The sequence below is a fragment of the Podarcis erhardii genome (genome assembly GCF_964252035.2).
Source record: "Podarcis erhardii genome assembly, chromosome: 12".
NCBI lineage: Eukaryota > Metazoa > Chordata > Lepidosauria > Squamata > Lacertidae > Podarcis > Podarcis erhardii.
In genome coordinates, this window is record NC_138513.1 from 1680361 (window position 1) to 1693678 (window position 13318).

Consider the following 13318-nt stretch of genomic DNA (forward strand, 5'->3'; position numbering starts at 1 on the left):
CCCAAATACACCTCAGAGACCGTTTTTAAAGAACAGATCAACTTTTATTTGAAGGATGTTTCATTAGTGGTGCAATACTCTCCCCAATGCTTTTTAACATCTTTATGCGCCCCCTCGCCCAGCTTGTCCGGAGTTTTGGGCTGGGCTGCCATCAGTATGCTGATGACACCCAACTCTATCTGTTGATGGACGGCCACCCGGACTCTGCCCCAGACACACTGATCAGATGCTTGGAGGCTGTGGCTGGATGGTTACGTGGGAGCCGGCTGAAGTTAAATCCTTCGAAGACAGAGGTCCTCTGGCTGGGACGGGACGACAGGGGGCTGAGGGGGCAACTCCCATCTCTTGCGGGGGTGCAATTAGTGCCAGCACCGTCCGTTAAGAGTTTGGGTGTAATCTTCGATACCTCCCTCTCCATGGAGGCGCAGATTGCAGCTATAACAAAGGCGGCATTCTTTCATCTCCGCCAAGCTAAGCAGTTGGCTCCTTACCTCTCACGCCCTGACCTAGCCACTGTGATCCACGCGACGGTCACCTCCAGACTGGATTATTGTAACTCGCTCTACGTGGGGCTGCCCTTGAGACTGACCCAGAAACTCCAGCGGGTGCAAAATGCCGCAGCGAGACTCCTTACGGGGTCTTCGCTTAGAGATCACATTCATCCGGTGCTATACCAGCTGCACTGGCTCCCGGTGGAGTACAGGATCAGGTTTAAGGTGCTGGTTTTAACCTTCAAAGCCCTATACGGCCTAGGGCCCTCGTACCTACGGGACCGCCTCTCCTGGTATGCCCCACAGAGGAACTTACGATCTTCAAATAAAAACATCTTGAAGGTCCCAAGCCACAGAGAGGTTAGGCTGGCCTCAACTAGAGCCAGGGCTTTTTCGGCTGCGGCTCCAACCTGGTGGAACGCTCTCTCACAAGAGACAAGGGCCCTGCAGGACTTGACATCCTTCCGCAGGGCCTGCAAGACAGAGCTGTTCCACCTGGCCTTTGGTCAGGGCGCAGCCTGACTCCCTCCTCCGGCAATCTTTACAAAACTTTAGTTTATGGTTGCCATCAATTTTGATTTTAATTCATTTTAATTCATTTTTATAATGTTTTATAATGTTGTACTGTTTTAGTGTTGTTAGCCGCCCTGAGCCCGGCTTCGGCTGGGGAGGGCGGGATATAAATAAAATTTATTATTTATTATTATTAGTGTAAACGGAGAAAGGGCTTCCGGGTTAGCGTCAGGCTTCTGGGTTAGCGCCTAGGCTTCCGGGTTAGCGCCTCCGGCAATGGCGGAATTCCTCTGATCGGGAGGAATCCGCTCCGTGGAATTTAGGGTCTGGCCGCCACGGCGAAGGCGGAGACCCACTAAAAACCACAGGCGGGAGAAGCCTGTGGACGTGGGATTCGGCTGGCACCTTTTGCGCCTCCCCTACTCGCGGGGAAACCCGGTTTCGGGGATCCGGAGCGACATGGGGTGAGTGGCGCAGTGCTTTGAATCGACTGCTTTTTTCACGGAGTGAAGCCGCATTGCTGTTGCCGGAGAGCACTGACTTTTTCTTGTGGACAATTTGATCTTGAAACAACTACCCGTGAGTAGAATGGGAAATTGGATTTTTAAACGTCTTAATTTGGCATCGAACGGGGGAGGTTTTAAACAGGAAGTCTGCCTCCCCTTTTTGTAAATAGACTAAAGCAAAGAGGTTGCAAGTTAAAGTTTTGGAAAGTCTTTTGTAAAGAATTAAATTTCCATCGGCTAAAATTGTTAAACCCCCCTTGGAATCAGGAGAAGAGGGGGAAATTTTTAGATCGTCTAAGCCTGCAGGAGAGAGAGTGAAGAAAGATAAATTATCACCGTTTTGAACCTGGAAACGGGCTGCCAATAAAATTGACATTTTGGGAAAGTTCATTGACTGTGAATAAAATCTATGTGGACAGATAGTTAAACAAGAGAAATATATTGTTTCCATTGTTTCCTTCTGCGCTCAAAAAGGAGCAAAATTAACCGAAAATTGAAACTAATTTTGTTGCTGGATCTGCGTTTAAAAGGATTGATACAAATAGAAATTGTTTCCTCTAGAGGGAATCTTTGAAACCGTTACAGGAGTGGATCTGGGGAATTTCCCAGCTGCAGAGATAAAAGACCATGAGAATCAGGGATTGACCTTGAACAGGTAAGAATGCCGACAGAAGAAGCCTTAGTGATTGCATTTTGTAAGATAAGTGCTTTATTGGATCAGCTTCATAAGAAGACGGATGTTATGATTATTAAAATTGATAATCTGGGACAAAAAGTGACTGACTTTGGACAAAAAGTGAACATCTATACAGAAACTACGACATGACAAGTTGTGGAGAAGGCGAGGGAGAAAGTTGTTGTTGAACCTCAAGTAATACAAGTGGAGAGAACCCCAGCCTTACAGAGGCAATTTGATGAATATAAGTTGTTGCCTTCTATGACTGAATTCAGAGAAAGTCAGATTTTGAGGATCAGAGAAGGAAAGATGGACAGATCCCCTTATACAGGGATGTTCTGGCTTTTGGGATTTGGATTTGGGTCAGGAGGAGATCGGAGTTGTGGGAGCCTCCAGCTTTGCAGGGATTTTGAAGCACGTCTTGAAATATCTTTTGGACTTTAATTTTGACTACGGAGAATGGGCTGACCTGACAAGAAGGAATAAAGACATTGTTAGGTTGGAGCTTCCCCGAGATCTACTCCTCAGCGCCAAAGGAAGGAAATTAAGAATAAGATCAGCAGAAGATAAAGTAAAGCGTATGTATAAATATGAAGAAGATCCGCAGAAGGGACATGGAAAAGAGTTAAGAGCCTCGGACAGAAGATCACCAGGTTGATGGACCATATGGAATTGATAGAAAGGACTGGCAGAATCCGAGACCAGGGAGAAGAGACGGTGGAAGAAGATTGAAAAAAAAAAGTTTAAAAGTTATTTATAGAAATATTGTAAAATTAATGAGTGTTAGAAAAATGTTGGGATGAAATTACATGGCTTTAGTTGAAATGATATAAGGAGTTAAGTACAAATAAGTTTTATGGTATTAATGGTAAGATAAGGTTAAAATAAATTAAGATAATTATATGACAGAAAACAGAGAAAGATGGAATGGATTTGCTGAAATAATTAATAACTAGAATACAAAAAAGGGAGGTGTGAGGAGGTCAATGAAACAAGTAAATGAAAGATAAAGAAATGGAAAAATTGGATGTGTTTTTAATTGTTTTTGCTTTTATTTTTGTTTTGGATGTATTGTTTTTTTCCTTTTGTTTTTGTGTATTGTATTGATTTGCTTTGTTTAATCTTTTTCTTTTTTCTTCTTTCTGTAATCTTTAAACTTTTAATAAATATTATTATTATTATTATTATTATTTTTTTAAAGTGTAAACGGAGAAAGCAAAGCTGAGATATCCAGGGCTTCCTTTGAAGGTACTACTGGCACAAGCAGTAGCAGGATAGCATTTCTGCAAGTGCAGTTATATCAAGGGCTAAGATGATACTACAGTATTTCTTGCATTCTTATTTATTTAAATAAGTTTATATCTCTTTTTTTCAGCACATTTTGACCTGCAATTTCTAGGCACAGGCCCACGCTTTCCTGGTTCATTTCCAAGTACTCCCCCCGCCCCCCACAGCTTCCCCCAGGGAAACCTGATTTTCACTATTGAATTGGAGCAAACGGCAATTCAGGCTTTCCGTGGGCGGCTGTTTGTTTCGATTCAGCAGCAAAGAGCGGGTTTTCATGGGGAAAGTAGCAGAGCAAAACAAAAAGAGTTCAGACACAGACCTGGAGAGCCCAGGCCTGTGCCTAGAAGTGAAGAGCAAAGGTGAGTGTCATCTTGCAGATGAGTAGCAGAGAATGGGCTGGAGCAGTGGCGTAGCGTGGGGGGTGCAGGGGGGGCCGGCCGCACCGGGTGCAACATCTGGGGTTAGGGCAAATCCACGGGTTAGAGGGCGCAAATCCACGGGTTAGGGGGCGCAAATTACTTGCCTTGCCCCGGGTGCTGACAACCCATGCTACGCCACTGGGCTGGAGCAGCCTTTCTGGGGGTTGCAATCTTGCCTCTGATTCTGGCGGAATGCAGAGGGGAGCCTCCCCAGTTCATAAGCCCTTTAAGGTTATAACCTTCCAAGGTTATAACCTTCACTTATAATTAGACTTGGAAATGAATGTGGAGCCAATGCAGCAGTTGCAGCAAAGGGGTCGCATATATCCCAGCTAAGTAGCTCCAGTCAACAGTTAGGCTGGGATGTTCTGGATCAGCTGAAGTTTCAAAGGGAAAAAAATATCAAAAAATTGAAGGCACATAGAGAGAACAACTTCCAACCACCATCCTATGCTGGGATGGGTACAAAGGACCCTCCTGCAGTATATGAGGCCCTGTTCACATTCCTTGTGTGAAGTTCTCCCCTCCCCCCACAGAATAGAACACCACACAACCCTATAACCCAGTCACCATTGCCAATTGGGACTGATGGGAATGGAAGTGTCAAAAGGAATACCTTCTAAGAGTTTTGTTCCAGGAAAATGTAAGACGGAGGGAGATGAGAGGCTGGGTAGTCAAAAGTAAGGGTGTAGTTTGGGAGTAACTCCCCTTATTATTTTATTTTAATTTAATTTAATTTTGGTTAATAGGGTGCTTGGGCATGACAGAATGCACATCACCAGGGTGTTCCCCAGCCAACCATCATCTCAATTTGCTCACAGACCCAGATTTTCACCTCTACATATAAATCAGCATATGGAACTTGTATACAAAGTTGTGTCAGTAGCCCAAGCGCAAAGCATTTTAAGTACCTACCTAAAAGCCCCTGGTCACCTGCCAGGTGACAGACCTCAGAGCCAGGTGAGGAAATAGTGCAAATTTAGCTAAAGCAGCAAACATTACTGCTGCAGTTTTCCTGGGTGGTGGGGGAGAAGCAGCCGGACAAGAAGGAGCGTGAATAATCTGGCAGCACCCCCCCCCACACACACATATCCCAACTCTGGTCTAATTAACAGCCCTATAACTTGAAATCACTACTGATAGCCAAAAGCAATCAGAGGGTGTGTGCGCCAATTTAGAAAATACTCCCTTATTTAAAACACTTGGTAACAGCTGCCAGATGCCCGGGTGCAGATGGGCATCAGAAGCAAAAAAACTTCCTAAATCTGGCCCGCAGGGAGGAGGACTTTTCTTGTTCACTTGGGTCGTACAGATCTTGATCCACTAGCAGAGGGCACTCATTGTTTACAACAGATTTCCTCACTTCCTTCAGCAGCTGGATTCTCTCCTGGCATCCGGGCTTCAGATCCTGCTCTTCTGAAATGATGAGCAGGTCAATGTATTCTTGGGTGGAGAGCAGGTTGGGCTTCAACCCAATTTGATGCAAGCGCTGGAGGCTTTGAGATGATTTCTGGATGAGGTCTTCTAAGGCTTGCTTAGCCTCTTTGTATTCCTGGTTGAGATTTCCAAGCACCTTCTCTGGGGTCATCGCCTCTCCAGAGGCGTCTTCATGCTTTTGCTTCAACTCATCATAGGACTTAATCTCTTTTGTTACTTTATATTCAAACAGGTATTTCTGATTGAAGTGCATGTTCCACACGCAGCGGCCAGGGCAGACATTGCATTTTCCCGTGTTTGCATTGATAGCTACACAACGGCGCTTGCCCTCATCTCTCCGGATAGGGCAAGGGTAATGGCAGGTGTAGTGACAGTTCATGCAATTGGTTGTGAATCTTCCAGCGGCAGAGATGTCTTCCTTCCCTGGCACTGATTTTTCTACTTCAAACTCAAAGTTTATGTTGGCTGCCATCTCAGACTTGTGTTCCTCCAGAGCTTGCCTCGTCTTCCTCAACTCTTCCAGCTTTCCAAGGGCAGCTCTAATTTGGGGCTGCAACCCTTCCGTGATGGCTTCTAGCTCCTTCCGTTCCCTGAGCACTTCCTTCGTCAGAGTTAAACTTTCACTGTCTAGTAAGCTTAACGTGTCAAAAAATGTCTTCATGCTTGCAGTGCTCGTTTTCCAGAACTTGTCATTAGGATTTAGGTTCCCTTCATTCTCTTCAGAATTGCTGGCAAACAGAGCTGAATTGTTGAATTTGAAGTGAACTGGGCTACCACTGGAATCTTTAATGCATGGCACATCCTCCTTCTTCATGGCTTCCAAAACAGGAAGAGAATGTCCATCTGCAAAGGTGATCAGGATCTGGATGTTGTTCCTTATATCTTTCCCAAAAATGGAGAGCACAGAGTCAAGGACGTATTTCTGGGCACGAGTTAAGGCAGCACTGGAGGCCTGAAATACAATACAGATGACATCGACATGGTCCGTTCCTCCTGGGGTGGAGAAAAACTCCCGGATCTGCTTTGTTATCTGTTTGTACTTCTTCTTACCTCCCGTGTCTCCAAACCCTGGAGTGTCAATGAAAGTGAGAGAATAAGGGACTTCAAAACCCTTTTGGTGGTGCACTACGTAGGCGGTCACTTCTGAGGACTGACTTTCAGCCTGAATGAGTTTGAATCGGAAATCATCTTCCCATTGCACACCCAGGATATGATTGATCATGGCATTGACAAGAGTGGTTTTCCCTGACCCTGTTGCCCCCATCATCACAATTACTTTGTTGGGGACCTGCATGTTCTCTTTTCCTAGCTGGTATGTTTGGACGGGGGCCGATCTATCTGAGGTGGCCTCCAGGGGAAGTACATACATGGATGGTTGCCCATCTTCCACCAGGGTGCTTTCCTGGAGGTATTTTCGAGCTAGTATATTTGCCCCTTCTTCTTTTTCTTCTTCCATTGCTGTGGAAATCTCAGTCTCTTCACTGGGCTCACTCTCAGCCCCATTGAAACATACAGCGGAGACTCTGAATCTGTAGGTTCTGTGAGGCTTCAGCCCATCCAGCTGACAGGACTCTGTTCTTGTCCCTGTTCTTTTTTCATTCCATTTGTCCTTATCGCCCACCAGCCCCCTGTACTCCACTTTGTACTCCTTTATCTCAACTCCAATGACCTTTGGGCTCTCCCAGACAAGACTGATTTGGGAAGACTCTACAGTTCTCTCTCTCGGTTTCCCAGGAGGGCTGGTAGGAAGTGTCTTTACAGATCTACTCAAATCACTAGACTCACTAAGTCCTGGTTTGCTCCTAGCAGTGTATCGGAATTGGTATTCTGAGTCCGGCCTCAACCCTCTCACTTGGAATGTCTCCTGACTGTTGTCTGTATTCACAATCTCCCAGTTTCCTTCTCCTGCACTCTTGTATTCTACCTGATAGCTGGAGATTGAAGCCCTCCCATACTCTGCTGGTTGAAATGTCAGCTGCACATGGTCATGTCCAATTCGGCCAACCAGGGGAGGGAGAGGTTTTGAGGGCAGCTCAAAGTTGCTGTTGACCATCTCCCCATCTTCATAGAGGTAAATGGAAGCTCCTGGGTTGTCCTGATCTGGGACAGAAGCCACAAGGAACCGGGTCTTCCTGTTTGATTTATTGACTTGGGCAAAATCCATAATAGATTTGGCAGCTTTCCGAGCTTTTCGGGTTCTCTCTCTTTGCTCAAACCAAGCATTCCACTCCTCTGGTGCATTTTGGACTCCTGTATGATCTGCTGATCGTTTCTGAAGAAAGTGTTGTAAGCTGGTTAAAAATGGTTCCTTATAATGTAAAGAGGTGAATGTAAATGAGACAACAAATTCATTCTGGTGGTTAAGCACTACCTCTTCCAGTTTATTCTGGGAGGCGATGGTTTCTAACCCGCTCAGGATATCAAGGTAAGACTTGACCATATTTATCTCTCGTTCCTTGGTGTCCAAAAATTCATTGAGTCTTTGGCCATTGAAGGGTGATTGATTTATGGACGTTAAGATGTCTGCCAGAACTATTTCCTCTTTCGCCCCTCCCCGGATCAAAGGCAAGATTCCTGCCAGATCTTGCTGGAAAGTCTGCCTGTGTTGCTTGCAGAAATCCTGGAATCTCTTGATTTTCAACTTTATTTCTGGGAAGGTGCTAGCAATGGGATTGGTAGCCAGATCATTGCATCTCATATCGATTTCGCTCAGTTGCTCCATGACGCTTTGGGCATCATAGATGAGTCCTAAGCTAATTTCACGCACCATTTTAGCTGCTTTGGGATCCAGCTTGGTCAGTGGGTACAGCCAAACTCTGACAGGCACAGCCTTGTCCCCATTGGTACCCAACATTTTGGGCAGAGCAGTGTAGACTTTCATGGCGTCTTGAAAAGTCCCTGGATTGCTCTCCAGAGAAAAATCTCCATAGAACTTGCAGTTGAACTGACTTGCATGGTTTCTTTCCTGGTCATTCATGTGGAGGGCTGCCTCGCCTTCAATGGGGACCATCTTCTGTATCATAACTTTGAGGCTTCCTTGTATGTCTTGCACGGACTCGGAAGAAGAGACATTTCGGTCAAACACAAAGAAAGCCTGGGCTCCATACAAGATGGCAGTGACAACATGGGTGGCTGCGCCATGGTCAAAAACTGCTGGGTAAGAGACATTTTGGATTCCCAAATGGCTCATGGTCAGCTGTGAATACTTGGTGGTAGCTTTGTACTGCAGAGTGACTCTGGCCTGTTGCTTGGACTGCTTGGTGTCTTGAAGGTACTTGGCTGACCCTTCCACTTTAACCATTCCACCCAAAAAGCTGGCCTTGAGCGATGCTGAGACATTGAGGGCAGAGGCCTTATCATCAATGGAGTCGGAAGCAATGATCTCAGATTCCGTCTTGGGCTGGGGTTTGATATCCAGGTCCTTCTGAAGGGAGTCTTGGTCCCAAAGGGTGATTCCTGGAATCAACAGAGAAACAACCACACAAGGTTTTAGTGATGTTCAGATAAATAGTGAGCCCCTCTATCCAAAACACTTAAGCCTGCATAGGGAAATAATTGAGTTAAAAGTGGCCCCACAGAGCCATCGTTGCCCAGGATGGGGCACACATTTCTTTTCTCCCATTATCATCCCCGGTTGAGCAGTTTTGTGCAGCTTTGTAAAGGTTTCCAAAATGACTCCTAAGCTGTTTGACCAGAGATGATTCAGGGTCTCGCCCACACTTTCCCTTGACCTTTATTTTAATTGTATCATGTGCCAATTAATTCCGCCAGGGTCCGAGAGCTTTTCTCGTTGCTCCATTGCTGTAATTGCAAAAACCCGATCTTAGCCACTGAATCAGATCTTATTAGATGCATGGATTAAATGCAAAGAGAGATTGTGCTGAACTGAGCTTCAGTTAGTGGCTGAGATGGGCTTTTGCAAGTCACAGCTGCCAAAGAATAAGAAAAGCTCTCGGACCCAGGGATCTATACACAAAATACAGGTCCAGCGAAAGTATGGATGAGCCCTGATTTGCCACCTTCAACGCTCTCAGAAGATGGATTTGTTTCTCTTCATAGCTGAGCATAGGGAACCTCTCTCCTGTTCCCTTTTCTGATCTTCCATTTCAACCAAGAATACCTTTTTGATAAGCACCACTGCTGTCTGAGAACTTTAAAATCAGAGGTTTACCGAAGCCTGAGCAGAAAAATTCCCCGAGCCCTTGGAAATATCTAAAGCCCTTTTAGTGATGGTTCTCTTCTGGTTAGGAAGTGAGCAATATATGATGAAAAAAACTATACAAACCACACATGGAGGGCAGCGAGGAGCTGCTTTCTCTCCAGCATATGCTAATAATAATAATAATAATAATAATAATAATAATAATAATAATTAATTTATACCCTGCCCATCTGGTTGGGTTTCCCCAGCCACTCTGGGTGGCTCCCAACAGAATATTAAAAACACAATAAAACATCAAACATTAAAAACTTCCCTAAATAGGGCTGCCTTCAGATATCTTCTCCTTGACCTGATGGGAGGGTGTTCCACAGGGCGGGTGCCACTATGGAGAAGGCCCTCTGCCTGGTTCCCTGTAAGGTTTTGCAAGGTTTTGTTCACACTTGAGCAAAAGGTGACCACCCTGGGACGTCTTTGCAGGTGAAAGATGATTCCTGAGGTTTGCATCCACAGGTGTAGTGGGACCCAGGAACCTAGAAGAACCCTATGCTGCTTGTAGCTCCTTAGAAACCTAATGGAAAAGCAAGAGGTCCCAAGGGTGGCAACACAAGAACGGGGCCTTTTCTGTGGTGGCTCCCAGTTTGTGGGATGCTCTCCCCATGGAGTCTTGCCTGGCACCATCATTACATATCTCTAGGTTCCAGGCAGAATCTTTATAACCAGGTCTTTGGCCTCAAACTATCTGTGGCCTTTTAAAAGGGGAGTGTTTTAACTGTATCTTTCCCTATTGTTTTTCAAGTATCTTTGTGGGGTTGGGTCAGGGCTGTCTTAAGCTTTATCCGGTGCCGTGGTGCAAAGCTCCCTCCGCCCCTCCCCCCCCATTTCCCAGAGTTTTGTAGGGAGGACAGCACTGCTGGTGGGGCTGGAGGAGGTGGGCAGCGGCTGGAGGGTGGCTCCTCCAGTGGGGAAGAAGCGGAGGCTGGACGCAGCAGCTGGCCGTTTGTGCCGCGGTGGCCATGGCAGACGGAGGCTCCGGGCATGGCGCTGCTTCGGCGCGGCATGGTGAGGGCGGCGAGCTGATGCCGGGAGGCGCCGCGTCCAGCCTCCGCCTCTTCCCTGGCGCCCTCCAGAACTTGGCGCCCTGGCGCCCCGTGCCACTAGCCTCTATGGGTAAGACGCCCCTGGGTTTGGGTTTCTTTTGGTTGGTTGTAAGTTCCTTGGAGTTGCCTTGGGCTACATAAAGTGACTAACAAATTTAATAAACGATCATCATCATAAGTGATGCATCTTGCCACTAACACTGGTTTGTTGGAATAATCTGTAATAATGAAAATAGGGACATACTACCATACCCTCCCATATCGCTCTCATGAAAATAGAGGTTTTTGACCTTTTTGAGCCCATTATTCCTTTGACCATCTACATGTTTAGCTGGTGATATATCACAATGTTGAAAACCAGACATTGCTCAGCCCAAACTAGGCATGGTTAAGACCTCCATTCATTTCAGTGAGTCTAACTGTAGTTGCGGTTGTTATATTTCATTTATTCTTAAGATCACTGAACAAGTCACAAAGCTGTTGACAGAACTATCAAAAAAACCATTCCATCAGTCCTATAACATGATATATAAAACAATAAAAACCACACATTAAAGGACTGTAAAAGTAGAGATTTTGCCAAAAACTCTTTTGGATCATAATTCAATTTTAATGAAGTTAAGAGGGACAGACAATTCATTGTTTAGGTGGAGAATGAACGAAGGACTGTTGGAAAATCAGAAAATTATCGAGAAAGCACAAAAGACCCAAAAATATTATTTTGAATTAAATCTGAAAAGAGAAACGGAGATAGACATAGTATGCCCTCTTCCTAAATGGACAAATAATTGAGCAAGTGAGACATATATACAGTGGTATCTTGGTACTCAAATGCCTTGGTTCCCAAATGCCAAAAATCCAGAAGTACCGTAAGTGTTCCAGTTTGCAAACGTTTCTCGGAAGCCGAACGCCCGATGCGGCTGTCAGCTATTGTTTCTGGGGCACCTGCACTAATCAGAAGCTGCGTCTTGGTTTCCGAACATTTCAGAAGTCAAACGGACTTCTGGAATGGATTAAGATTGGCACTTTTGTTTTTGCTATTCATTTTGCATTTTTGTTTTTAATAAAAGCCCTCCATTCAAACAATGACTATCATCAGTGCAGGTAAGAAAAATGTATTATTATTATTGTTGTTGTTATCATCTACAATACTGTCTTATTTATTTTATAGCACTTTCATTTTATATTGCTTTCATTTTATGGACCAATAGTCTTGTTGGATACTAAAATTCATGCTAAACTGCTGTTTTAGGGGTTGTTTTTAAAAGTCTAGATCGGATTAATCCATTCTGCATTACTTTCTATGGGAAAGCGCACATTGGTTTGGAACGCCTTGGTTTTGGAACGGACTTCCGGAACAGATTAAGTTTGAGAACCAAGGTACCACTGTACGATACATTTAAATGGACGAGTTAATCTGGTCTGTGACCGTTTAATAAAATTTGATTTGATTTGATACATTTAAATCAAGCTCCCTAGTCCTGGGAAGTTCATTTTGTTACGGGTGCTGAAAGTGTAGTTCTGTGAGGGTAGAAAACAGTTCCCAGGATCCTTTTTGGAGGGTGGGGGCGTTTATGCACCCGAAATCTCTCCGTATTTCGTATGCCACATGAAATACCATTTTCTGCCCCAGACGTCCCACCCAAGGTGATCTCCCCACCTCTCTGTCAGCTTTACCTGGGATCAGGGAGTCTTTGCGGCAGTCATACAGCATTCCCAGCTGGAACGGGCGGCCCAGGGCCGGGATGTCAATGGTGTTGTCTGTTCCTGCCATGGCTCAGGTCACGCTGCTCTCCCGCTTTCACTTCCCTGCAAGAAACAGGAGCTGGGAAGGAGCCAGGGCAGACTTTGGAGCACGAGGAGGACTAATGACACCATCAAGAGGGGTGCCAGCAAGGCTGGAACCAAAAAAGAGGGGGGAATGTTGCATAGTGAAATAAGATGCTTATTTCAGCGGGTGGCGCTGTGGGTTGAACCACAGAGCCTAGGGCTTGCGAATCAGATGGTTGGCGGTTCGAATCCCTGAGACGGGGTGAGCTCCCGTTGCTCGGTCCCTGCTCCTGCCAACCTAGCAGTTCGAAAGCACGTCAAAGTGCAAGTAGATAAATAGGTCCCGCTCCGGTGGGAAGGTAAACAGCATTTCCATGTGCTGCTCTGGTTTGCCAGAAGTGGCTTAGTCATGCTGGCCACATGAGCCGGAAAAACTGTCTGCGGACAAATGCCAGCTCCCTCGGCCAGTAAAGTGAGATGAGCGCCACAAACCCAGACCCGGAAGCTGTACGCCGGCTCCCTCAGCCGATAAAGCGAGATGAGCGCCGCAACCCCAGAGTCATCTGCGACTGGACCTAACGGTCAGGGGTCCCTTTACCTTTATCCAAGAAGATGCCAGATGGAGCCAGCTTGTTTTCTGCTGCTCCAGAGGGCAGGACTGAACCAGAGGATTACTTTGTGAGGGTGAGAACTGTTTGACAGTTCCATTGGAACCAATTCCCTTGGAAGGCTAGACTTCTTTCATCTGAGTCAAAGGCTCCGTTTGATACCCCCTCCCCATGTTTGCACATGCATGCACACCTCAACAACTTTGTATTTGGTTTGATGAACCTAAAACATGGCCAGTTTTGAGAAAGGAGAAAAGAAAAAGTGTGCTAATGCCTGTGGTTTGAAAGAGGCTGAAGATAATATAGTCTATCCAAATAGTAAAAAGTGTGTGTGTGTGTGTGTGTGTGTGTG

General features: G+C 45.7%; 1 protein-coding gene across 1 annotated transcript; it reads right to left on the bottom strand.

Annotated features, from left to right (window-relative positions):
• Positions 1-4037: 4037 nt before the first annotated feature.
• On the bottom strand, positions 4038-12398 carry LOC309325882 (uncharacterized protein). Its single transcript, XM_081834204.1, has 2 exons — positions 12266-12398; positions 4038-8785 (listed from the first exon to the last, which is right to left on the bottom strand). The coding sequence occupies exons 1-2, from the start codon at positions 12360-12362 to the stop codon at positions 5133-5135; spliced, it is 3750 nt and encodes a 1249-aa protein (XP_081690330.1). The 5' UTR covers positions 12363-12398; the 3' UTR covers positions 4038-5132.
• Between the last annotated feature and the right edge of the window lie 920 nt (positions 12399-13318).